Source organism: Nicotiana tabacum, chromosome 12 (genome assembly GCF_000715075.1).
Source record: "Nicotiana tabacum cultivar K326 chromosome 12, ASM71507v2, whole genome shotgun sequence".
Taxonomy (NCBI): Eukaryota; Viridiplantae; Streptophyta; class Magnoliopsida; order Solanales; family Solanaceae; genus Nicotiana; species Nicotiana tabacum.
The window spans coordinates 45,038,185-45,063,970 of NC_134091.1; the positions used below are offsets into that span (position 1 = coordinate 45,038,185).

Here is a 25,786-nt window from a genome sequence, read left to right on the forward strand (position 1 = left end):
CTGATGTGCGCAATACCACCACACTCAAAACACCCATCCTGCTGCTGTGGCTGCTAAAACTGAAGTTGACCCGAACATGCCGGATAACCACGGTGATAACTCTGAATCAGAGGCACACTGATAGGAGTTGATGATGCATTGTAGGTTGGTTGCCCAGAGTAAGGCACATAAGGACCACGACTCCCTGAAGTACTGTGAGATGCCTGAAGCGCTGAATGAAATGGCCTGGGAGGATGGCCCCTACCATAAGTACCCCTGCCTCCACATGAGGCACCACTGAAACTATCAGAATGATGGGGCCTCTTATCTGACACCGACCCCCTCTCCTGAGCACGAACCAACTTGATCCGTCGGGCAATAGCTATGGCCGTCTGGAAGAAAATATCACTCCCTGTCTCCTTGGCCATCTGAAGCCTAATAGTGTAAGTGAGCCCATCAATAAATCTCCTCACTCGTTCCTTCTCAGTAGGAAGCAAGATAGTGGCATGGCGAGCTAAGTCCACAAATCAAGTCTCGTACTGGGTGATAGTCACACCACCCTGCTGTAGTCCTTCAAACTGCCTGCGATACTTCTCTCTTAGGGTGACACGGATGAACTTCTCTAGAAATAGCTGTGACAAATGATCTCAGATTAATGCAGGGGACCCAGCTGGTCTAGTCAACATATAATCTCTCCACCACCTCCGAGCGGAACCATTCATCTGAAATGCTGCAAAATTGACCCCAATGGTCTCAACTATACCTATGTTGCGCAATACCTCGTGGCAACGGTCCAAAAATTCATGTGGGTCCTCAGACGATGCACCATTGAAATGAATATGGAAGAGCTTAGTGAACTTATCCAACTTTAACATAGCCTTAGAAGACAAAGCGGTCCTATCACAGGCCTGTGCCGCAACAATCGGCTGAACTACCCCAACTGCGGGGCTACTGGAGTCTGAAACTGGGGAGCCACCAGCTCCGGAGTATGAGTAGCGGGAGTCTCTGCTCCTCCCCCAGCCCCAGAGATGGCTAGTGCCACCAAAAATGTACCGGTCTGGGCCACACTCTCTATAAGGCCCACCAAATGGACTAGAGCGTCCTGAAGCACTGGAGTGGCTATGAACCGCTCCAGGACCTGAGCTGCTCCGACGGGAACAGTCTAAGCTGGAAACTCCTCCTCCTCAAAATCCACCTGGGGATCCACTAAGGGTGTTGCTGCTCGAGCTCTAGGATGAGCTCTGCCTATGCCTAGGCCTCTAGCGCGACCTCGGACTTGACCTCTGCCCTTAGTCGTAGCTGCCACATGGGGCTCCGGCTCTGTCCGACAGTTGATGCAGTGCGTGTTCTCGTCATCTACGAGAGATCAAGAATTTAAGGGTTCAATCATCAATGATAGAATAAAATCGCACGACAGAGTAAGAAAGAAGTGACATTTTTCCTAAACTCCATAGCCTCTGGAAAATAAGTACAGACGTCTCCGTACCGATCCTCCAGACTCTGCTAAGCTTGCTCATGACTCGTAAGACCTAGGTAACCTAGTTCTCTGATACCAACTTGTCGCAACCCAAAAATCCCACCCTCGAGACCGTGATAGCGCCTAACATTTCACTTGCTAGACAAGCCAATGTTAGAATAGTTTATCCATTTTTAAAAGTTCAGATTAAATAATAATAAGGAAACCGAAATAACTAAAATAAATCAGAAGTAAAGTGTGGAAAGCCATAACAAATAAAATATCTAAATACAAATCCGAATATGGTGTCACAAATGCACGAGCTACTAGAATAATACAGATAAAGGTCTGAATGAAAGTAAAGTGTTCTGAAAAAAAATACACAGCTAATATAAAATTGAAGGGGACTTCAGGGTTGCGAACGCTGAGCAGCTGTACTTCAAGTCTCCACACTAATAGTCAACCCGAGCAATCTACTGACCGTCGATGCGACCGACTTCCAAAATCTGCACAAGAAGTGCAGAGTATAGTATGAGTACAACCGACCCCATGTACTCTGTAAGTGTCAAGCCTAACCTTGACGAAGTAGTGACGAGGCTAAGGCGGGTCACTTACAATAACCTGTACGCAATATTTAATAATGGCAGGAAAGGAAAATACGGAAACGAAATAAGGCAGTTAACTCATGAAAATAACTCAATCCTCAAAGAAAACCAGTAATTACCATATATACCAATCCCTAGAGTCTCGTACGAAAGTACCGAAGCCAACACAATACAATAAGGAATAAAAAACATATAAATTATTGCGGCGCGCAACCCGATCCCATCATACAACACTATCCTCCCTTATTCCACCATATAAATATCAATAATAATAAGTAAATATATGTTGCGACGTGCAACCCGATCCCACCATATAATCAAAGTCATTATCATAATTCACCCCTATTTCACCATATCAATCCACCCTTATTTGACCTGTTGCGGTGCGCAACCCGATCCCACCGTATCAATATAAATTCTCTCTTATTTTACCATACCAATCCATCCTTATTTCACTTGTTGTGGCGCGCAACTTAATCCCAACATATCAGTATAAATAAATCTATAACTGCAATCAATTTAATACTTCGAATCACAAGAATCGCTACGATTAACGAATACGAAAGCTACAAATCAAAAGGGAATCTCGTGCCAAATCATGAAAGGCTACAATTAATACTGAGCAACGAGACAAGCCAAATATATGACAGTTAAAGGGAACATGTAAGACAATTAAGGCAATTATCAATTAAGCATGGGAGCATGGAAGAAATTAACATTTAAAATGCGAGAATAACAAATGACAAGTAGCAAGTTAAAGCATAGGAAGCAATTAAGGCAAGTAACAATCAAGACATGGAATGCTATAATTAATGAAATACGTGTAGACATGGAAACAAGTAATTGACGGCGTATAGGCAATCGTCACCTCGCATATACGCTGCTACTCAAGAAATTCACATAGCACATAGTTCAAGGGTTCCTAATTCCCTTAAATCAAGGTTAGACCCAACACTGACCTTACTCCACAATCAATTCAAAGTTCTGCCTTTTGAACAAGCCTCCAAACCAATCAAATCTAAAAAATTATTAACCAAACGATAAAAATAAGCCTTAGAAACTACGCACGAATGAAAGAGGTTCGATTTAGATCATTATTGAAAAAGTCAACCCCAGGCCCGCTTGATCAAAACTCGAGGTTCGGACCAAAACCTAATCACCCATTCACCCCCAAGCCCGATTATGTAATTCAATTCGAAATCCGACCTCAATTCGAGGACTAAATCCCAATTTTACAAAAATTCTTAATTCTACCCAAATCCCTAATTTCTACCATGGAAATCCTAGATTTGATGTTAAAATTTTATGAAATGTAATGGGTAATTAAAAGAAAGTAGATTAGAGTCACTTACCAATAGGTTTAGGAAGAAAGTCTCTTGGGAAAATCACCTATAAGGTGTTTAGAGTTGAGAATTTGAAAGAATGAGCTAATTCCCATTTTTTTCGGCTTTTGTCCACGCGCAAATATCACAATTACGAACCCCACAAATACGGACTCTTGAAATTTCGCAAATGCGATCACTTGATCGCAATTGCGATCTTTGCTGACCCAGATCTTTGCTGACCCAGCCCCTCCTCGCAAATGCGAAGAAATGGTTCCAAAATGTGAACCTGACAGAAAATTAAATGTTCCCAAATGCGAGCACTGACCTTGCAATTGTGAGTTAGAGACCTGTACCAGAAACAGATTTCATTAGGTATCTTCCTAAGTCCAAAACCACTCCGAAGCATATCCGAAACTCACCCGAGCCCTCGGGGCACCATACCAAATATGCACACAAATCCAAAAAATTATACAAACTCACTTGCACGATCAAAACACCAAAATAACACCTAGAACTACGAATCGGACACCAAAACGAATAAAATTTCCAATGAAACTTAAGAACATGCAACTTTTCAACCGGACGTCCGAATCACGTCAAATCAACTCTGTTTTGCACCAAATTTTGCAGACAAGTCATAAATATAGTAATGAACTTATACCAAGTTTCGGAATCAGAATCCGGACTCAGTAGTAACAAAGTCAAACTACGGTCAAACTTATTAATTCTTTAAACCTTTAAGCTTTTAGTTTTCAACAAATGGCGATAATTCAAGCTAGTGACTTCTGAATTCTATTCCGGGCATACGTCCAAGTCCCAATTCATGATACAGACCCACCAGGACCATCAAAATACTGATCCGAGTCCATTTGCTCAAAACGTTGACCGAAGTTAACTAAAATGAGTTTTAAGGCACGATTTCACATTTTTGTCATTTTTTCACATAAAAACCTGCCGAAAAAAGACACGGACTGCGCATGCAAATCGATGAAGGTTAAACGGAGTTATTCGATGTTTTGAAATACCGAATTGAGGGTTAAAACTATAAATGACCTATCGGGTCATCACATCCACCTGTATGAAAGTTATTTTTTTAAAACCAACTCGACATTCATACCCGATAGTATAAGTCAATTAGGTGCCATGCTTTGTTAAATGCAGCTGCTATTTTCTCTTATAATCGTCTAATTTATCGCATAAGAAAAGAAGTACTAGTATAAAATTGTGCATTACTAATATAATTTTTGTTTTTATTGAAAACTCTGCATTGCTAACACAACAGTTGGTTGCTATTTTTATTTATAAATAAGAATAATATACTATGTGACCTAGTATTCAAGAATTTATGTCTTATTTTAAGTGGATACGATGTGGAATAAGAATCTGTTTATTAGTACTTGGATAAGAACACTTCAAATGACAAATATCCTAAAGGTATCTGGTTTTAATAAATATAAACAGTTACTTTTAGGTTTTCAAAAAATCATGATATTACATGGTAAGGATTGTTAATTAATATTTTCAAATTAGACGATTCTTAGGCTCAAATTATTGATTTTGGTATTGCAACTCATACATAACAATCGATCTATTAAAAATTTTGTGTAACTAATTCCTTAACCAAACGACCTTCAAGTGTATCAAGTAGACGAAGAAAGAAGAAAGATACGTAGTTATCCCGCTAACAAGTGCATTTTTGTATTAGTGTATATCACGTGTGTGGAGTTATAAAGAAGACAATGTCTAAAGTGTTAGAGAATTATCCAACATCATATGTGTAAAAAAATTTTAGATTGTTATAAATATAACTCAAAATAACAATATCGAACAAGAAAAAACAAGCTAAGAGATATAGAGAGAAAGAGAGGAAGAGAGATTCTTATTTCTTCTTCAATTGTGTATTTTTCCTATCTATTACAAGGCCTTTATATAGGCATGAAAAGTGAATAAAAATATGTCATTGAATATGTCATTAAGCATAGAAATATGTCATTGAATATGTCATTAAGCATTTGAGAAGATCATGGAGGAAGAGTAGACATCCAACATAATTTGATTTCTCTTATAACACTCCCCCTTGGATGTCCATAGATAATGTGCCTCGCTAAAACCTTATTAGGAAAAAATTCTATTGAAAAAAAAATCATAGTGAAGGAAAAAGAGTACACATGTTTAGAAATACGCCTTTTGGTTGCCTCGTTAAAAACCTTGCAAGGAAAACCCAGTGGGACAAAACCTTGTAAGGGAAAAAGAGTACAACGCATATTAACTCCCCCTGATGAGAGCATCAATTCACATCCTTGAGCTTTCTTATCCCAATCTTGTACACTAGTTTCTTGAAGGTTGACGTCGGTAGAGATTTGGTGAACAAATCAGCCATATTATCACTTGAACGGATCTGTTGCACATTGATATCACCATTCTTTTGAAGATCATGTGTGAAAACTAACTTTGGTGAAATGTGCTTTGTCCTATCCCCTTTTATGAATTCTCCTTTCAATTGGGCTATGCATGCAGCATTGTCTTCATACAAAATTGTGGGTAATTTATCACACTTCAAACCACACTTATCTCGAATAAGGTGTATTATAGACCTCAACCATACACATTCTCGACTTGCTTCATGAATAGCAATTATCTCAGCATGATTAGATGAAGTAGCCACTATTGATTGCTTAGTCGATCGCCAAGATATGGCAGTGCCTCCATATGTAAACACATAGCCTGTTTGAGATCGAGCCTTGTGTGGGTCAGATAAATACCCAGCATCGGCATAACCAACAAGATCGGGACTGCAATCATTGCCATAAAATAACCCCATATCGATAGTCCCTTTTAGATACCGCAATATGTGTTTGATTCCATTCCAATGTCTCATTGTAGGAGCAGAGCTATATCTTGCTAAGACATTAACTGAAAAAGTTATGTCAGGCCTTGTAGTGTTAGCAAGATACATAAGTGCACCAATTGCACTAAGATATGGTACTTCAGGACCAAGAAGTTCTTCATTCTTTTCTTGAGGTCGGAACGGGTCCTTATTCACATCAAGTGATCTAACAATCATCGGAGTACTTAATGGATGTGCTTCATCCATGTAAAACCGTTTCAATACCTTTTCTATGTAGGCAGATTGATGAACAAAAGTCCCGTTTGCCAAATGTTCAATTTGCAAACCAAGACATAATTTTGTTTTTCCGAGATCTTTCATCTCAAATTCCTTCTTTAAATAACCAATTGCCTTTTGGAGTTCTGTAGGAGTTCCAATAAGGTTTATGTCATCAACATATACAGCAAGTACAACAAACTCTGATGTTGTTTTCTTTATAAAAATACATGGATAAATGGTATCATTTATATAACCTTCCTTTAATAAATACTCATTAAGGAGGTTATACCACATTCTACCTGATTGCTTTAGACCATACAAAGATCTTTGCAGTTTGATTGAAAATATTTCCCGGGACTTCGAATTATGTGCATCAGGCATTTAAATCCCTGGGAAATTTTCATATATATCTCATTATCAAGTGAGCCGTAAAGGTAGGCTGTAACCACATTCATTAAATGCATGTCAAGCTTTTCATGGACAGCAAAACTAATGAGATAACAGAACGTTATAGCATCCATACCAGGAGAATATGTCTCTTCATAATCGATACCAGACCTTTGTGAAAATCCTTGTGCAACAAGGCGTGCCTTATATCTTTGTACCTCATTTTTCTCATTCCTTTTACGTACAAAAACCCATTTATAGCCAACAGGCTTAACACCATTTGGTGTTTGGACTACAGACCCAAAAACTTCACGTTTTGCAAGTGAAGTTAATTCTGCCTGGATAGCATCTTTTCATTTTGGCCAATCATTTCTCTATCTACATTCATCAACAGATTTTGGTTCAAGATCCTCATCTTGTTGCATTATTTCAATAGCGACATTATAAGCAAAAACGTTATCGATAACAATATTATTTCGGTTCCATCTTTTTTTCGTTAAGACATAACTTATTGAGATCTCTTCATTCTTATCATTTTTAGGTACCTGAACCTCCCTTGAGTTTTTATCATTTGTTATGTCTTTGTGCTCTTCTTGAGTCACTACCTCCGTATTATGATCACTTTGATCATTTGCTCCTTTTCTTTTTCGAGAATTTTTATCCTTAGAACCGATAGGTCTATCATGTTTCAAGCGTGGTTTAAAATTATTTGCTTTAATTAATTGTCCTACAGGGATATCCACTCGAATTGGAGCATTAGCAGCTGGAATATGTGACTTAGTCACTCTTGGTAGGTCAGTGAATACATCTGGCAGTTGATTTGCAATATTTTGCAAATGAATTATCTTTTGAACCTCTTATTCACATTGATTTGTTCGAGGATCTAAATGAGATATTGATAATACATTCCAATCTATCTCCTTTCTCAGCTGCTTACTTTCTCCCCCAAATATTGGGTATACTGATTTATCAAAATGACAATCAGAAAATCTTGTTGTAAATAAATCTCCAGTCATAGGCTCTAGATATTTTATAATAGAAGGAGATTCATACCTAACATATACTCCCAACCTTCTTTGGGGACCCATCTTTGTGCGTTGTGGTAGAGCAATTGGAACATATATCGCACAACCAAAGATTCTAAGATGAGAAATATTTGGCTCCTGACCAAAAGCCAATTGCAATGGGGAGACTTTATGATAACTTGTGGGTCTTATCCGCACAAGTGCTGCTGCATGTAAAATAGCATGACCCCATATTGAAATGGGAAGTTTTGTTCTTATAAGCATTGGTCTAGCAATTAATTGGAGGCGTTTGATCAATGATTCCGCTAGACCATTTTGTGTATGAACATGAGCAACCGGATGCTCAATTGTTATCCCAGTTGATATACAATAATCATTAAAGGCTTGGGATGTAAACTCACCAGCATTATCAAGACGAATTGTCTTAATTGCATAATCTGGAAATTGTGCTCTTAGCTTTATTATTTGAGCCAACAATCTCGCAAGTGCCATATTGCGAGTTGATAATAAGCACACATGTGACCATCTTGTAGATGCATCTACCAAAACCATATAATATCTGAATGGTCCACATGGAGGGTGAATGGGCCCACATATATCACCCTGTATACATTCCAGAAATGTAGGGGATTACATCCTAACTTTAATAGCTGATGGTCTAATAATTAATTTGCCTTGAGAACATGCAGCACAAGAGAATTCTTTAAATTGAAGAATCTTATGGTTCTTCATTGAATGTCCATGTGAATTCTCAATTATTTTACGCATCATAGTAGAATCAGGATGACCCAACCGGTCATGTCAAATAATAAAATTATCTTGATTAGTAAACTTTTCATTTACTATGGCATGCGTTTCAATCTTGCTAATACTTGTGTAGTATAAGCCGGAGGAAAGAGCAGATAACATTTCAAGCACATATTTCTTACCAGACATTATTGTAGTAATATAAAGATATTCAATCTTTTCCTCATTTGTAGTCTCAATATGGTAGCCATTTTGGCGAATATCTTTGAAACTTAATAAGTTTCTTTGAGATTTACTACAATATAGTGCTTCATCAATAGCCAAATTTGTTCCTCCTGGTAGTAATAAATTGGCTCTTCCAGAACCTTCAATTAATTTTGTACTACCGGATATTGTATTAACATTGGCTTCTTTCATTACCAAATAAGAGAAATATCTCTTATCTCTTAAAATAGTGTGTGTTGTAGCACTATCCAGAAGACATATATCATCTTTATTAATCTTGAGTCCAACTGAAGACCGAAAAATTTTCATATTCTTCATAAAAAAAATCAAAAAGTACATTATAAGAAATACGAAAGACAAACAAAATATATATTAAGAAATACATTAGGAATGTAGAAACTAGCAACACATGATACATTAGGAAAATACACTTAAGAAAAATAAACTAGTTGCAAACATAACAAAATGACAACTTTTATTATAGCTTCATTCCCAGTAAGATGATTAGTTCTTCAGTCAATATCCTCAAAGAAGTCTCCAGCTTCTAAATGAGTAATATTTGCTAGGCCTCCAAAATCATCATCTTTATATGCAAGATGTGCCTCAGAATCATATTTGTTTGAGGGACCTGCATCATCATTATTTTGAAAGGTCAAGTGTGCCTCCACATTATTTTCTTTCTTTCTAAGGGAGGCTTGATAAAGTTTGACAAAATAATCTGGCGTACGACAAATGCGTGCCCAATGACCTTTCATACCACATCGGTGACACATACTAATTTTACCTTTTGAAGGATTAATTTGAGAACCCTTATTGTTCTCCTGTTTACTTCCACCATAATGACGATAATTATTTCGTCCCCTTCCACGTCCACGTCTACGACTATGTCCACGACCACAGTAATTATTTTGTTTTCTTTCAGACTTATCATATGCTGCTACAGTATTTACTTCCGGGAATAGTGCTGACCCAGTGGGACGGGCTTCATGATTTTTCATTAATAGAGTATTATTCTGCTCTGCCACAAGTAGGCATGTGATTAACTTAGAATATTTCTTAAAACCCTTTTCACGGTATTGCTATTGTAGCACCACATTTGAAGCGTGAAAAGTAGAAAATATTTTTTCTAATAAGTCCTCATCTGTGATAGTGTCTCCACATAATTTTAATAGAGAACTTACTTTAAAGATAGCCGAATTATACTCACTTACGGTTTTAAAGTCTTGCAACCTTAAATGTATCCATTCATACCGAGCTTTCGGTAATACCGTAAGTTTTAGGTGGTCATATCGATCCTTCAAATTAATCCATAACTCAAGTGGATCTTTTACAGTTAAATATTCAGTTTTTAACCCTTCATGTAGATGATGACGAAGGAAAATCATGGCCTTCGCTTTATCCTGATTTGATGCTTCATTTTCTTGTATAATAGTATTTCCAAGACCTTTAGCGTCAAGGTGAATTTCAGCATCAAGGACCCATGATAAATAATTCTTTCCGGTAATGTCTAATGCCACAAATTCAAGCTTTGACAAGTTTGACATATTGAAACTAATCACAAAAGTAAATGGGTTAGAACAAATACAAATAATTTTTAATGAAAATATTCTTGTAAAAATAAATCAGACAACTAATTAAGAAGTTGATCACTTCAAATATGTAGTATAAAAAGTAACATATAATATATATATATATATATATATGTCAAATAAACAAGAATTATGGAGTATATGAATAAACACAAAGAGATATATTTAGTATGGTAAAAGAAAAGTAATTTATTATAAACGTGGATTTGAGGAATAACCATATACGGTGATAAGAGTGAATGTATTCAAATATTACTTTCCACCAATTGTAAAGTAATTTAAACTAGTATGTACAATAATTACTTTGTCACCTTGGTTATCACTATTTTATTTTTGTAGAATGTCTTGAAGATAAGTTTTGCTCTACGCAAGTCCACACATATTTATTAAATTATTTTTTGTTAGTTTAACGCACTTAAGATCTATATCTTATATTTTCTTTAACAATAAGCAAGGTAAGAGAACTTCAGTAACATGATCAACTAAAATAAATGCTTAACAGTATATGAATTTGTTAATAAATAGCATATTGGTGCATATATATTACCATAAACTAAAAGAATATATAGTGATATACCTGAAGGAGAATCGAACACAACTAGGATGTGATTGTAAAAATGAAGGTGACAATCGTGCTGATAACGTGTTATAAATATAACTCAAAATAACAATATCGAACAAGGAAAAACAAGCTAAGAGATATAGAGAGAAAGAGAGGAAGAGAGATTCTTATTTCTTCTTCAATTGTATGTTTTTCCTATCTATTACAATGCCTTTATATAGGCATGAAAAGTGAATAAAAATATGTCATTGAATATGTCATTAAGCATAGAAATATGTCATTGAATATGTCATCAATGCTTCTCCTCTTAACATATCCGAACCATCTCAACCTCGACTCCCGCATCTTGTCCTCCACGGAGGCAACTCCCACTCTGTCCCGGATAGCTTCATTCTTAATCTTATCTCTCCTGGTACACCCACACATCTATCTCAATATCATCATCTCTGCTACTTTCATCTTCTGCACGTGGGAGTTCTTGACTGGCCAACACTCAACCCCATACAGCATAGTCGATCGAACCAACACTCTATAAAACTTACCCTTAAGTCTTGGCGGCACATTCTTATCACATAAAACATCGGAAGCGAGCCTCCATTTCATCCATCCCGCTCCCATGCGATGTGCGACATCTTTGTCAATCTCCCCGTTACCTTGGATAATAGACCCAAAATACTTAAAACTAGTTCTCTTGGGGATAACTTAAGCATCAAGTTTTACCTCTACGTCTGTTTCATAGGTCCCGTCATTGAATTTGCACTCCAAATATACTGTTTTGGTACTGCTCAACACTTAAATTATTCAATTGTTGGTCTCATTGAAAACCAAACTAATAGGCAAACTAGTGGATTCGAGCTTTCCTGTTTTTGTCATTTTAAATCAGTACTTGAACTCAAACGACTGCTTTCCAACAAAAAAAACATTCAGTTCAATGAAACAAATTACAGAAAGGTGTTTGATAAAATGCTAGACTGAAGATAGGCACCTAATAAATATATTACGCTAGAAGCTAACCCAAGAAGGCTACAAACAAATATAAATGGGGTAGCAACGCCATTTCCAAAGTATAAAAAGAATAACGACAAAACAAAAACATAGAATGTGTTCCAAAGCTACAAAAACACTTTAACTTCGCACTTAAAACCAAACCATTGACTCTTGTCCACATTGTATCCCCATTTCACTTTGTCCTAAACTCTGCCTTCTCTCTCTTCTGCCCTGTTTTTTTTTCAATATAATTTTAAATTATATATACCGTCAGTAATTCATAAGAGAGACATCTTCTTACTTGGACTAAGAATTCCACATAGTTGTGTAAACATGGAATTAGATGAATTCCGTTTAATGTTGGAGAATTCAAGCGTGGACTTGTGGACATTTATTGACACAGCCATTTCTGTAGCCATTCTTGATCATGGAAACGAGCTTCTCAGCCGAAGAGACGCCATTGTTGAGAAGCTCTATGCTCCGCTCTTGTGTAAGAATTGTAATTCTGCGGGCAATTGTGAAGATTTAGAGACCAAAATCATCAGAATCAAGAAGCTTTTGGAAAACCCAAATCAGGTTTTTCTTTTAATTTTTATTTTGGATTTTCATTTGTTTTTTGCTAAGTTTCAAGTCCGTGGAATTTCAGTCTGAGAATTGCTTGGTTGAACTGCTCCAAACTCTTGCTGAAATGGACATTAATTTCAAGGTTCTTGAGGTAATCGAAGATGGTATTAATTAATTTGAACTAGCATTTCCTCTTAATTAACTAAAAGTTTGCTTGTTTTGAAGATAACAGATGTTGGAAGACATGTAAATAGACTGCGGAAGCATTCATCAAATGAAGTAAGAAGACTTGTTAAACTACTTATCAGGTTTCTTTCCTTCTTCTTAAAACTTCTAATTTTCCCCCCTCTGAATGCATAATAGGAGTAGTATTTTTCATGTAAATGTATTTAAGTGAAATATTGACTATTTTTACAGGAGATGGAAGGATATTGTTGATGAATGGGTGAGACTGAATACACAAGCAGAAGAAACAGGTAGAGCTTCCTTTCTCTGTGGTAAAAGTGTGGGTTAGATTATTAAATGTTTGTGATCAAGTGATTATTAGATAATGTTTAAAGTAATGAAAATGAAACTCTTTTATAAAGACCTTATTTGTTCAACTTGTGCACGCTTGATTGTTTCATTGACTAACTGTATCTTTTATCAGCACAAAGTTCTAATAACTCGCTCACCAAGGTTTAAGGAAAATATTTTTAGTCTCAGTTGAACTAAACCACACCGTTATGTGAATAAATGAAATATCCTAGTAAATGTACAGGATGAGAGGAGATTATAATTTTTCTAAGTTTAATTATGTACAATAATTAGGGAGATAATATTTATGCTTATCTTACTTCCTTAAAGAACGCCCTCAATTAATTATATAACTACTAGAATCTCTTGTTGAAACATTGATAGTATAACAATAATAACATATTCAGTAAAATTTTATAAGTGGGGTCTGAAGATCGAGGATAATGTGTACCCATACCTTAGCCCTACCAGTACCTTCAGGTAAAGAAATTGCTCAGATTTTCCTTTTTCTATTTCTTTTCCTTTCGGTACTTTTAGAGTATCCTTTTTATCTTAATGTTGTCAAGGAGGATAAATCTATTAGAGTGGGTAACAAAGTTAAGCGATGAAATTGGGCAGGTGATGCAAACTCTCCTTTTCAACCCCACTTGAACAACAACTTTCAAGAGAGAGCTCCTCTTTATGGGATTTCTTCAAATGGTTCATCATCTTATTGCGCTCACAAGGTATTTAACTAGCATTTTTTCCATTTTTGCACCCTCACCACATTATTTCTGAAGAATAAATATAAAGATAGTTCAAGAGGGAAATATTGGATATTCAAAAAGGTTATATTATCTGTATAAGAAACTTTTACAATATTTATCCGTTGTAATACATAATCTCGCTTATTTATAAGATTACAAATCCGTTTAAGAAAGTTTACATATCATATTAATGACATAATAGTGCAAAAAAAAAAAAAAATCATATACCAATGATATATATAATTTAAACTCATTGTCTCTGTCATATTTATTAACCGTTTTTGAATCAAAATAGCAGAGTATAGAGAACAACAACATTACTCCATCGTCAAAGCGCCTACGTGAGGATTACCTAGAAGCACATCATGGTGTGTTCTCTTTTCAAAACGACGATTATCTTTGATCTGTTATTATTGTTGCATTTTGTTTATCATTTTCCAGAGAAGCGAAAAAAAAAGTGAAATAAATAAAGTTTCTGAATATACCATATTTGGTCTAAAATAGTAGGAGTACTAAACAAAAGGACAAGAGAAGTGGGCTTTCTCGACGTACGCAAACAAAAGAAGTTGTGGTAAGTATTAGTACAATTTATATTGTAGTTTGACTTTTAAATTTGGTCGAAGCAATTTCAAGCATTTATTTTCTATTTCTCTAATTATTTAATTAAAAACACAGAATACGTACAAGTACCTTAATTTTTCAAAACTTGCACTGATTAGGGATTTAACTTTGACTGGTTAAGTTCACATAGAGCCAATTTAGTACCAAAACAAACTTTTTTCTTATAAGATGAAGTACAATGTTCTTGCTTTTTGTTGTTTATTTCCTTGTCTTTTTCCCCTTTTCTTAATCATATCCCCATTAGACATAGAATGGCTGCAAATCTAACCTATTCTATTGGATACCTGCATTATTATGATACATTTATCGTATTATTCCGCCTATTAACGCTTAGGCAAATAAAAAATATTTACTTTTTTCATGACCCATGGGGATAGAAACTGTGATAACCCAAAATGTCATCTTTAAATTTAATAATTATTTATGTGATCTAAGACCTCGAACAAGCACTATGCATTATTCCCCGACTTGCGTGCGCAACCCGTATAATTTTTCGGAAAGTTTTTATATGAAAAAATGATTAAAATATGAAATAGAGTCTTAAAACTCAATTAAGTTGACTTTGGTCAACATTTTTAGCAAACTGACCCGGATCAGTGTTTTGACAGTTCCGATAGGTCCGTCTCGTGATTTAGGACTTGGACGTATGCCCGAAGTTTAATTTGGAGGTCCCTAGCTCAAGTTATGACCATTTAACGGAAACTAAAAATTTAAAGGCTAAAGATTTTCAAGTTTGACCACGGAGTTGACTTTTTGATATTGGGCTGGGAATCCGATTCCGGAAATTGAAATAGGTTCGTTATGTTATTTATGACTTGTATGCAAAATTTAAGGTCAATCGGACTTGATTTGATAGGTTTCGGCATCGAATGTAGAAGTTGAAAATTTTTAAGTTCCTTAAGCTTGAATTGTGGTATGATTTGTGGTTTTAGCGTTGTTGGATGTGATTTGAGGTTTCGACTAAGTTCGTATGATATTTTAGGATTTGGTGGTGTATTTGGTTGAGGTCTCGGGGGCCTCGGGTGAGTTTCAGATGGTTAACGGGTTGAATTTTGGGCTTGGAACTTTACTGGAATTTTTCTGATGCACTGACTGGTTTCCTTCTTCGCGTTCGCGAAGAGGAACTGGAGGCAGGCAAAATTTACTCTTCGCGTTCGCGAAGAGGGGACCGCGTTTGCGAAGGGGTAGAGGGCAGTGTACATAGCGAACGCATGGGAGCGTTCGCGTTCACGTAGAAAGGCGGGGCCTGGCCGGGCACCAGGCGATAAGGCTTCGCGTTCGCGTAGGGGAGACCGCATTCGCGAATGCCAAGTTTGGCAAGGCATCGCGTTCGCGAGACTGCCCTCGCGTTCGCGAAGAAGAAATTCCTGGACAGCAGAAATGGGATTTCGTCCCATTTTTCATTTTTCAAGATTTTGAGCTCGGGTAAGGCGAGTTTTGGGCGATTTTTACGGGAAAATATTGGGATAAGTGTTCTTTATCCTATATTTATTATATTTCATAATTCCATACTCATTTACATCATGAATCCGTAAATTTATGCAAAAATAAAATAGATTTTTATAAAATCTTCCAAAAATATAAAATGAAGATTTGAAAGCCAATCCGATGTCGGAATTCGATAATTTTTGTATGGTTGAACTCGTATCGGAACGTGTGTTCGGATTTTGTGAGTTTTTTCGGGATTCGAGACGTGGATCCCACTGTTATTTTTAAAATAAATTTCGGATTTTAATTTGAAAAATTAGTAAATTCATATGGAATCAATTTCTACGATTTGTATTGAGTATATTGAATTGTTTATTACTAGATTTGAGGATTTCGGACACGAATTCGCGAGGCAAAGATTTATTGGAATCCTGAGTTGGTTGCAAATCGAGGTAAGTGTCGTGGTTAACCTTGACTTGAGGGAATAGAACCCCTTAATTATTTGTTATGTGAATTTCATTTGTAACGATGTATAGGCAAGGTGATGAGTGCCTATACTTTGTCAAATTAATTATTTGCTTAATTATTTAAACATCTTAAATTATTTTAAGACACGAATTAATTGATATAATAATCGCTTCTCTCCTATTCCTTGTCAAATATTAATGCTTGAATTCCTCTAATAATTGTTACATGCTTATTTGATTTATGTGTTTTAATTGCTACTTGACATTTAGCCTATTAAATATTAAACTGCCTATTTTTTCCCCGATTTTTACAATTAATTGCTACTTGTCATTGTTGATTTCATAAATAAATTATAATTACTGTATGCCTTGATGCTTAATAGTTTCTCACTGAACGTGTGTATTTTTTTGCAGTATTTTTGTTACATTTAAGAGTTGTTAAAATATATGGGGGAAACGGGTTGCATGCCGCAACAGATTTATTTAAAGTTTATATTGGGGGATCGGGTTGCACGCCGCAACAGGTTTATTTAAAGTTTATATTGGGAGATCGGGTTGCACGCCGTAACAGATTTATTTTAAGTTTATATTGTTGGAGCGGGTTTTTACGCCGCAATGGAAACAAGTTGAGGGATTAAAACTGCTGAATTGACTTCAATTATTGTTATTATTATTATTATTATTATTATTATTATTATTATTATTATTATTATTATTATTATTATTATTATTATTATTATTATTATTATTATTATTATTATTATTATTATTATTATTATTGTGTACAGGTTAATGTAAGCGACCTGCCTTAGCCTCGTCACTACTTCGTCGAGGTTAGGCTCGGCACTTACAGAGTACATGGGGTCGGTTGTACTCATACTACACTCTGCACTTCTTGTGCAGATACCAGAGTTGGTCGCAGCGACGTACAATAGATTTGCTCGGATTCAGCTATTCGCAGGAGACTTGAGGTATGACTGCATCGCGTTCGCAGTTCTAAAGTACCCTTCCACTTTATTGTAGTTGTGTATTTCTTTCAGACAACTTTATTTTATTCAGACCCTTATTTGTCTTATTCTGGAAGCTCGTGCACTTGTGACTCCAGTTCTGGGATGGTATTTAGATATCGCGTTTATTATGAATTATTCACTTTATTTCAGACTTTATTTCCGCATTTGTTTCTTTGTTATAAATTAATTTAAAATTTTATTAAAATGGCTAATTATATTCTAATGTTGACTTGCCTAGCAAGTAAAATATTAGGCGCCATCACGGCCCCGAAAGTGAGAATTTCGGGTCGTGACAAGTTGGTATCAGAGCACTAGGTTACATAGGTCTCACGAGTCACGAGCAAGCTTAGTAGAGTCTGAAGGATCGGTACGGAGACGTCTGTACTTATCTTTCAGGGGCTATAAAGTTTAGGAACAATATCACTTCTTTCTTATTCTGTCATGCGATTTTATTCTATCATCGATGATTGAACCATTCTATTCTTATTCTCTCACAGATGGTGAGAACACGTAATATATCTACCGACGAACAGGGACAAGAGCCCTTAGTGGCAACTATGGCCAGGGGTAGAGGTCGAGGCCAAGGTCGCGCTAGAGGCAGAGGCAGAGGTAGAGCTCAGTCTAGAGCTCGAGCAGCAGCGCCTGTTGTAGAACCTCAGGTGGATCTTCAGGAGGAGGTTCCAGTTCAGACTGTACCGGTTGGACCAGTTCAGGTCCTGAAAGTACTCATAGCTACTCCAGTACTTCAGAATGCCCTAATCTGTTTGGTGAGTCTTATAGAGGGCGTAGCCCAGAATGGTACAATTCCAGTGGCACCAGCCGTCTCACGGACTGGGGGAGGAGCACAGACTCCCACTACTCCAGCTCTGGAGCAGATGACTCCCTAGTATCAGGCTCTAGCAGCCCCGCCAATTGGGGTAGTTCAGCCAGTGGTTGCGGCACAGGCCTGTGATAGGCCCGTCATGTCTTCTGAGGCCTTATTGAGACTGGATAAGTTTACTAAGCTCTTTCCAGTTCACTTCAGTAGTACACCTTCTGAGGACCCACATGATTATCTTGACCGCTGCCATGAGGTATTGCGGAACATGGGTATAGTTGAGACCAATGGGGTCGATTTTGCGGTATTTTAAATGACGGGTTCCGCCAAGAGGTGGTGGAGAGATTATACATCGACCAGACCAGTTGGATTGCCTGCATTGATTCAGGAACAGTTCTCACGGCTATTTCTGGAGAAGTTCATCCCTATCACATTGAGAGAGGATTACCGCAGGCAATTTGAGCGTCTACAGCAGGGCAGTATGACTGTTACTCAGTATGAGTCCCGTTTTGTGGATTTAGCTCATCATGCTCTCCTTTTACTACATACTGAGGGAGAGAGAGTGAGGAGGTTTATTGAGGGACTTACTCACCCTATCAGGCTTCAGATGGCCAAGGAGACCAGAAGTGAGATTTTCTTTCAGGCGGCTGCTAATGTTGCTAGGAGAATTGAGATGGTTCTTGCACAAGAGAGAGGGCAGGGGTCTGATAAGAGGTCCTCGTCAGTTCGGTGGGTTTAGTGGTGCCTCGTCTGAAGGCAGGGGTAATTTTGGTAGGGGCCATCCTCCCATGTAGTTTCATTCAGCACTCTAGGCTTCTCACGGTGCTTCAGGGAGTTACAGTCCTATTATGCCTTACTCCGGGCAGCCAGTATTTAGTGCACATTCAGCTCTTATCAGTGCACCACCACTCCAAAGTCACTATAGCGGCTATCCGGCCCGTTCGGGTCAGCTTCAACTTTAGTAGCCACGGCAGCAGGATGGGTGTTATGAGTGTGGGAACATTGGTCACATTAGGAGGTATTGCCCTAGGTTGTCGAGTAACGGATCTCGGCAGGATTCTCGTGCCATCATACCGACACGGGTTGCTTCACTGCCTGCTCATCCAGTTAGAGGCAGGGGTCAGGCAGCTGGAGGTGGAGGTCAGGCCGTTAGAGGTGGAGGCCAACCAGTTAGAGGCCGTCCCAGAGACATAGTTCAGACTGATGGGGCCCAACCCTGATTTTATGCTTTTCCAGCAAGTCCTAAGGCCGAATCATCCAATGTTGTGATTACAAGTATTGTTTCAGTTTTCCATAGAGATGCTTTAGTTCTATTTGATCGAGGATCTACTTATTCCTATGTGTTCTCTTAGTTTGCTTCATATCTGGTGATGCCTCGTGATTCTCTGAGTGCTCCTGTATGTTTCCACTCCGGTGGGAGATTCTATCATGGTAAATCATATCTATCGCTCATGTGTGATTACTATTAGGAGTCTTGAGACTAGTGTGGATCTTCTACTTCTTGATATGGTAGATTTTGATGTAATCTTGGGTATGGATTGGCTGTCACCTTATCATGCTATATTGGATTATCACGCCAAAACGGTGACCTTAGCCATGCCGGGGTTACCTCGATTAGAGTGGAAAGGATCTCCTTGTCATTCTTCCAGCAGGGTTATTTCTTATATGAAGGCTCGACGTATAGTCGAGAAAGGTTGTCTAGCCTATTTGGCTCATATTCGCGATTTTAGTGTGGATGTTCCTTCTATAGATTCAGTTCCAATTGTATGTGAATTTCTAGATATATTTCCTGCAGATCTGTTGGGGATTCCACCCGACGGAGATATTGACTTCTGTATTGATTTAGCTCCGGGCACTCAGCCCATTTCTATCCCACTATACCGTATGGCCCCGTCGGAGTTGAAAGAATTGAAGGAGCAGTTACAAGACTTGCTTGATCAGGGATTCATTAGACCTAGTGTCCCGCCCTAGGGTGCACCAGTGTTATTTGTAAAGAAGAAAGATGGTTCAATGCGAATGTGTATAGATTATCGGCAATTGAACAAGGCTACTATCAAAACGAGTATCCACTGCCATGAATTGATGACTAATTCGATCAGCTTCAGGGCGCCAAGGTGTTTTCAAAGATCGACTTGAGGTCTGGTTACCATCAGTTGAAGATTAGGGCATCTGATGTCCCTAAGACGGCTTTTCAGACTCGGTATGTGCATTACTAATTCCTAGTGATGCCATTTGGGTTGACCAATGCCCCAGCAACATTTAAGGAATTGATGAATCGGGTGTTCAAGCCCTATTTGGATTCTTTTGTGGTTGTATTCATTGATGATACCTTGATTTACTCCAGCAGTCGAGAGGAGCATGACAACATCTTCAGAGTGTGCTTCAGACTTTGAAGAATAATCAGCTATATGCTAAATTTTCAAAATGCGAGTTTTGGTTAAACTCAGTTGCCTTTTTGGGGCATGTTGTATCGGCAGAAGGCATAAAAGTGGATCCTAAGAAGATTGAGGTTGTTCAGAATTGGCCTAGACCTACTTCAGTTACAAAGATCCGGAGTTTTTTAGGTTTGGCAGGTTATTATCGTCGGTTCGTGGAGAGGTTTTCATCTATAACAAGCCCATTAACCAGACTGACCTACAAAGGTATTCCATTTGGATGGTCAGATCAGTGTGAGTTGAGCTTTTGAAAGCTCAAAACTGCTTTGACTACGGCGCCAGTATTGGTATTACCCACATCTTATACGGTACATTGTGATGCATCTCGTATTAGGCTTGGTGCAGTATTGATGCAAGATGGCAGGGTGATTGCATATGCGTCGCGGCAGTTGAAAGTTCACTAGAAGAATTATCTTGTTCATGACTTAGAATTGGCAGCCATTGTTCATGCGCTGAAGATTTGGAGGCATTACCTTTATGGTGTCTCGTGTGAGGTATTTACTAATCATCGTAGCCTTCAGTATCTGTTTAAACAAAAAGATCTTAATTTGAGGCAGAGAAGATGGTTGGAGTTGTTGAAAGACTATGATATCACCATTTTGTATCACCCAGGAAAGGCTAATGTGGTGGCCGATATTTGAGTAGAAAGGCTGTGAGTATGGGCAGCCTTGCTTATATTTCGGTTGGTGAGAGACTGTTAGTTGTATATGTCCAGACTTTGGCCAATCAGTTCGTGAGGTTAGATGTTTCAGAACCTAGTCGGGTTCTAGCTTGCACAGTCACTCGGTCTTCTTTATATGAGCGCATCAGAGAGCAGCAATATGATGATCCTCATTTACTTATCCTTAAGGACACGGTGCGGCACGGTGATGCCAAACAGGTTGTTGTGGGGGAAGATGGAGTTCTGCGAATGCAGGGTCGTATTTATGTGCCTAATGTTGACGGGCTTCGTGAATTAATTCTTGAAGAGGCACACAGTTCCAGGTATTCTATTCATCTAGGTGCCGCCAAAATGTATCAAGATTTGCTGCAACATTATTGGTGGAGGAGAATGAAGAAGAATATAGTTACATATGTAGCTCGGTGTCTAAATTGTCAGCAAGTCAAGTACGAGCATCAGAGACCTGGTGGTTTGCTTCAGAAGTTAGAAATTCCTGAGTGGAAGTGGGAGCGTATCACTATGGATTTTATTGTCGGGCTTCCACAGACTCAGAGAAAATTTGACGCAGTTTGGGTCATTATGGACAGGTTGACCAAGTCAGCACATTTCATTCCTGTGGCAGTTACCTATTCTTCAGAGCGGTTAGCTGAAATTTACATTCGTGAGATTGTCCGCCTTCATGGTGTACCCGTGTCTATTATTTCAGATCGAGGTACGCAGTTTACCTCACACTTTTGGAGTGCTGTACAACGTGAGTTAGGCATGCGGGTTGAGTTGAGTACAACATTTCATCCACAGACATACGGACAGTCAGAGTGCACTATTCAGATATTGGAAGATATGCTTCGCGCTTGTGTTATAGACTTTGGAGGTTCTTGGGATCAGTTCTTGCCACTTGCGGAGTTTGCTTATAATAATAGCTACCAGTCGAGCATTCAGATGGCTCCATATGAGGCATTATACGGAAGGCGATGCCGATCGCCAGTTGGCTGGTTTGAACCGGGAGAGGCTCGGTTGTTGGGTACCAATTTGGTACAGGATGCCTTGGACAAGGTCAAAATTATTCAGGATCGACTCCACACAGCTCAGTCTTGGTAAAAGAGTTATGCCGACTGTAAAATTCTTGATATTGCATTCATGGTTGGAGAAAGAGTATTGCTCCGGGTTTTACCTATGAAGGGTGTAATGAGGTTCAGAAAGAAGGGCAAGTTGAGCCCTAGGTATATAGGACCCTTCGAAATTCTTGAAATGGTGGGTGAGGTAGCCTACACGCTTGCATTACCACCTAGTTTATCAGCGGTTCATCCGTTGTTCCATGTGTCTGTGCTCCGAAAATATTATGGTGATCCGTCCCATGTATTAGATTTCAGCTCAGTCCAATTGGATAAAGATTTGACTTATGAAGAGGAGCCGGTAGTTATTCTAGCCCGGCAGGTCCGACATTGAGGTCTAAGAGTTATCCTTCAGTTCGAGTACAATGGAGAGGTCAGTCGGTAGAAGCATCTACCTGGGAGTCCGAGTCCGACATGCGGAGTAAATATCCACACCTTTTCACCAGCTCAAGTACTTTTTCTAATTCCGTTCGAGGACGAACGTTTGTTTTAGAGGTGGAGAATGTGATGACCCAAAGGTCATATTTAATAAATATTTCTGTGATCTAAGACCTCGAAAAGGACTATGCATCATTCCTCGACTTGCATGCGCAGTCCGTATAATTTTTCGGTAAGTTTTTATATGAAACAATGATTAAAATTTGAAATAGAGTCTTAAAACTCAATTAAGTTGACTTTGGTCAATATTTTTAGAAACCTGACTCGGATCAGTGTTTTGACAGTTCCTATAAGTCCGTCTCATGATTTGTGACTTGGGCGTATTCCCGAAATTTAATTTGGAGGTCCCTAGCTCAAGTTATGACCATTTAACAGAAACTAAAAATTTAAAGGCTAAAGATTTTCAAGTTTCACCACGGAGTTGACTTTTTGATATCGGGGTCGGAATTCGATTTCGGAAATTGAAATAGGTCAGTTATGTCATTTATGACTTGTGTGCAAAATTTGAGGTCAATCGGACTTAATTTGATAGGTTTCGGCATCGAATGTAGAAGTTGAAAATTTTTATGTTCCTCAAGCTTAAATTGTGGTATGATTTATGGTTTTAGCGTTGTTTGATGTGATTTGAGGTTTCGACTAAGTTCGTATGATGTTTTAGGACTTGGTGGTGTATTTGGTTGAGGTCTCGGGGGCCTCGGGTGAGTTTCAGATGGTTAACGGGTTGAATTTTGGACTTGGAACTTTGCTGGAATTTTTCTGATGCACTGTCTGGTTTCCTTCTTCGCGTTCGCGATAGGGGTCTCGCGTTCGCGAAGAGGAACTGGAGGCAGGCGAAATATACTCTTCGCGTTCGCGAAGGGGTAAAGGGCAGTGTACATCGCGAATGCGTGGGAGCGTTCGCGTAGAAGGGCGATGCCTGGCCGGGCACCAGGCGATAAGGCTTTGCGTTCGCGTAGGGGAGACCGCGTTCGCGAAGGCCAAGTTTGGCAAGGCATCGCGTTCGCGTGACTTTCCTCGCGTTCGCGAAGAAGAAATTCCCGGATAGAAGAACTTAAGTTCTGAAAATGGGATTTCGTCCCATTTTTTATTTTTCAAGATTTTGAGCTCTATTTAGGCGCTTTTCACGGGAAAACATTGGGGTAAGTGTTCATTATCCTATATTGATTATATTTCATGATTCCATACTCATTTATATCATGAATCCGTGAATTTATGGAAGAAAAATCAGATTTTTATAAAATCTTCCAAAAATATAAAATGAAGATTTGAAAGCCAATCCGATGTCGGAATTATATAATTTTTGTATGGTTGAACTCGTATCGGAACGTGTGTTCGGATTTCGTGAGTTTTTTCGGGATTCAAAATGTGGATCCCACTGTTATTTTTAAAATAAATTTTGGATTTTAATTTGAAAAATTAGTAAATTGATATGGAATCAATTTCTACGATTTGTATTGAGTATATTGAATTGTTTATGACTAGATTTGAGGATTCGGACACGAATTCGCGAGACAAAGGTTTATTGGAATCTTGAGTTGGTTGCAAATCGAGGTAAGTGTCGTGGTTAACCTTGACTTGAGGAAATAGAACCCTTGAATTATTTGTTATGTGAATTTCATGTGTAACGATGTATAGGCAAGGTCACGAGTGCCTATACTTTGTCAAATTAATTGTTTGCTTAATTATTTAAATATCTTAAATTATTTTAAGACACTAATTAATTGTTATAATAATCGTTTCTATCATATTCCTTATCAAATATTAATGCTTGAATTCCTGTAATAATTGTTACATGCTTATTTGATTTATGTATCTTAATTGCTACTTGACATTTAGCCTATTAAATATTAAACTGCCTATTTTCTCCCTGATTTCCATAATTAATTGCTACTTGTCATTATTTATTTCATAAATAAATTATAATTACTGTATGCCTTGATGCTTAATAGTTTCTCATTGAACCTGGTATTTATTGGAGTATTTTTATTACATTTAAGAGTTGTTAAAATATATGGGGGGAACGGGTTGCACGCCGCAGCAAATTTATTTAAAGTTTATATTGGGGGATCGGGTTGCACGCCGCAACATGTTTATTTAAAGTTTATATTGGGGGATCGGGTTGCACGCCGTAACAGGTTTATTTTAAGTTTATATTGTTGGAGCGGGTTTTTACGCCGCAATGGAAACAAGTTGAGGGATTAAGACTGTTGAATTGACTTCAATTATTGATATTATTTACCGGTCTTACTACTATTCTTGTTATTATTATTATTATTATTATTATTATTATTATTATTATTATTATTATTATTATTATTATTATTATTATTATTATTGTGTACATGTTAATGTATGTGACCTGCCTTAGCCTCGTCACTATTTCGTCGAGGTTAGGCTCGGCACTTACAGAGTACATGTGATCGGTTGTACTCATACTACACTCTGCACTTCTTGTGCAGATTTCGGAGTTGGTCTCAGCGGCATACCATAGACTTGCTCGGATTTCAGCTACCCAAAAGAGACTTGTGGTATAACTGCACAATGTCCGCAATTCTAAAGTCCCCGTCTACTGTATGCATTGATGCTTAATAGTTTCTTGTGATGCCTTTCGGACTAACTAATGTTCCAGTTGCATTCATGGACTTAATGAATAGGGTGTTCAAGTCATTTCTGGATAGATTTATAATAGTATTTATTGATGATATCCTGATATATTCTCGTAGCCAAGGAGAACACGAGGATCATCTCAGGACTGTGTTGTAGACATTGCAAAAACATCGACTTTATGCTAAGTTCTCGTAGTGTGAATTTTGGCTAGACTAGGTAGCATTTCTGGGGCATGTTGTATCCAAAGATGGAATTATGGTAGATCCTAAGAAGATGGAAGCTGTGCAGAAATGGCCCAGGCCTACTTCTTCTACAGAGATTCGTAGCTTTTTAAGCTTAGCAGGCTATTACAGGCGTTTTGTGCAGGATTT

General features: G+C 37.9%; 1 protein-coding gene across 6 annotated transcripts; it reads left to right on the forward strand.

Moving 5' to 3' along the window:
- The first annotated feature begins 12,085 nt into the window (after positions 1-12,085).
- On the forward strand, positions 12,086-25,341 carry LOC107796085 (putative mediator of RNA polymerase II transcription subunit 26c). Of its 6 annotated transcripts, none has more exons than XR_012697274.1 (9): positions 12,087-12,569; positions 12,640-12,708; positions 12,783-12,865; positions 12,975-13,033; positions 13,692-13,798; positions 14,115-14,187; positions 14,324-14,390; positions 16,251-16,320; positions 25,268-25,341. XR_012697274.1 is itself a non-coding variant. In XM_016618811.2 (8 exons), coding segments are annotated over exons 1-8 (699 nt in total). In that variant the 5' UTR covers positions 12,086-12,326; the 3' UTR covers positions 16,252-17,001. The 6 variants fall into 6 exon arrangements, 4 of the variants coding, with proteins under 4 accessions (XP_016474297.1, XP_016474295.1, XP_016474298.1 ...); XR_012697275.1 differs by lacking the exon at positions 25,268-25,341 and adding an exon at positions 16,750-17,001; XM_016618811.2 differs by lacking the exon at positions 25,268-25,341 and having other exon boundaries at positions 12,086-12,569; positions 14,327-14,390; positions 16,251-17,001.
- Positions 25,342-25,786: the final 445 nt, after the last annotated feature.

What these genes read in the sequence shown, in the direction of transcription:
- LOC107796085 (XM_016618809.2), top strand. Translation starts at nt 12,327, where the DNA reads ATGGAATTAGATGAATTCCGTTTAATGTTGGAGAATTCAAGCGTGGAC. An exon ending in TACACAAGCAGAAGAAACAG is followed by an intron (nt 13,034 to 13,691) that starts GTAGAGCTTCCT and finishes GAAATTGGGCAG; the next exon opens with GTGATGCAAACTCTCCTTTT. An exon ending in TTACCTAGAAGCACATCATG is followed by an intron (nt 14,188 to 14,323) that starts GTGTGTTCTCTT and finishes GGTCTAAAATAG; the next exon opens with TAGGAGTACTAAACAAAAGG.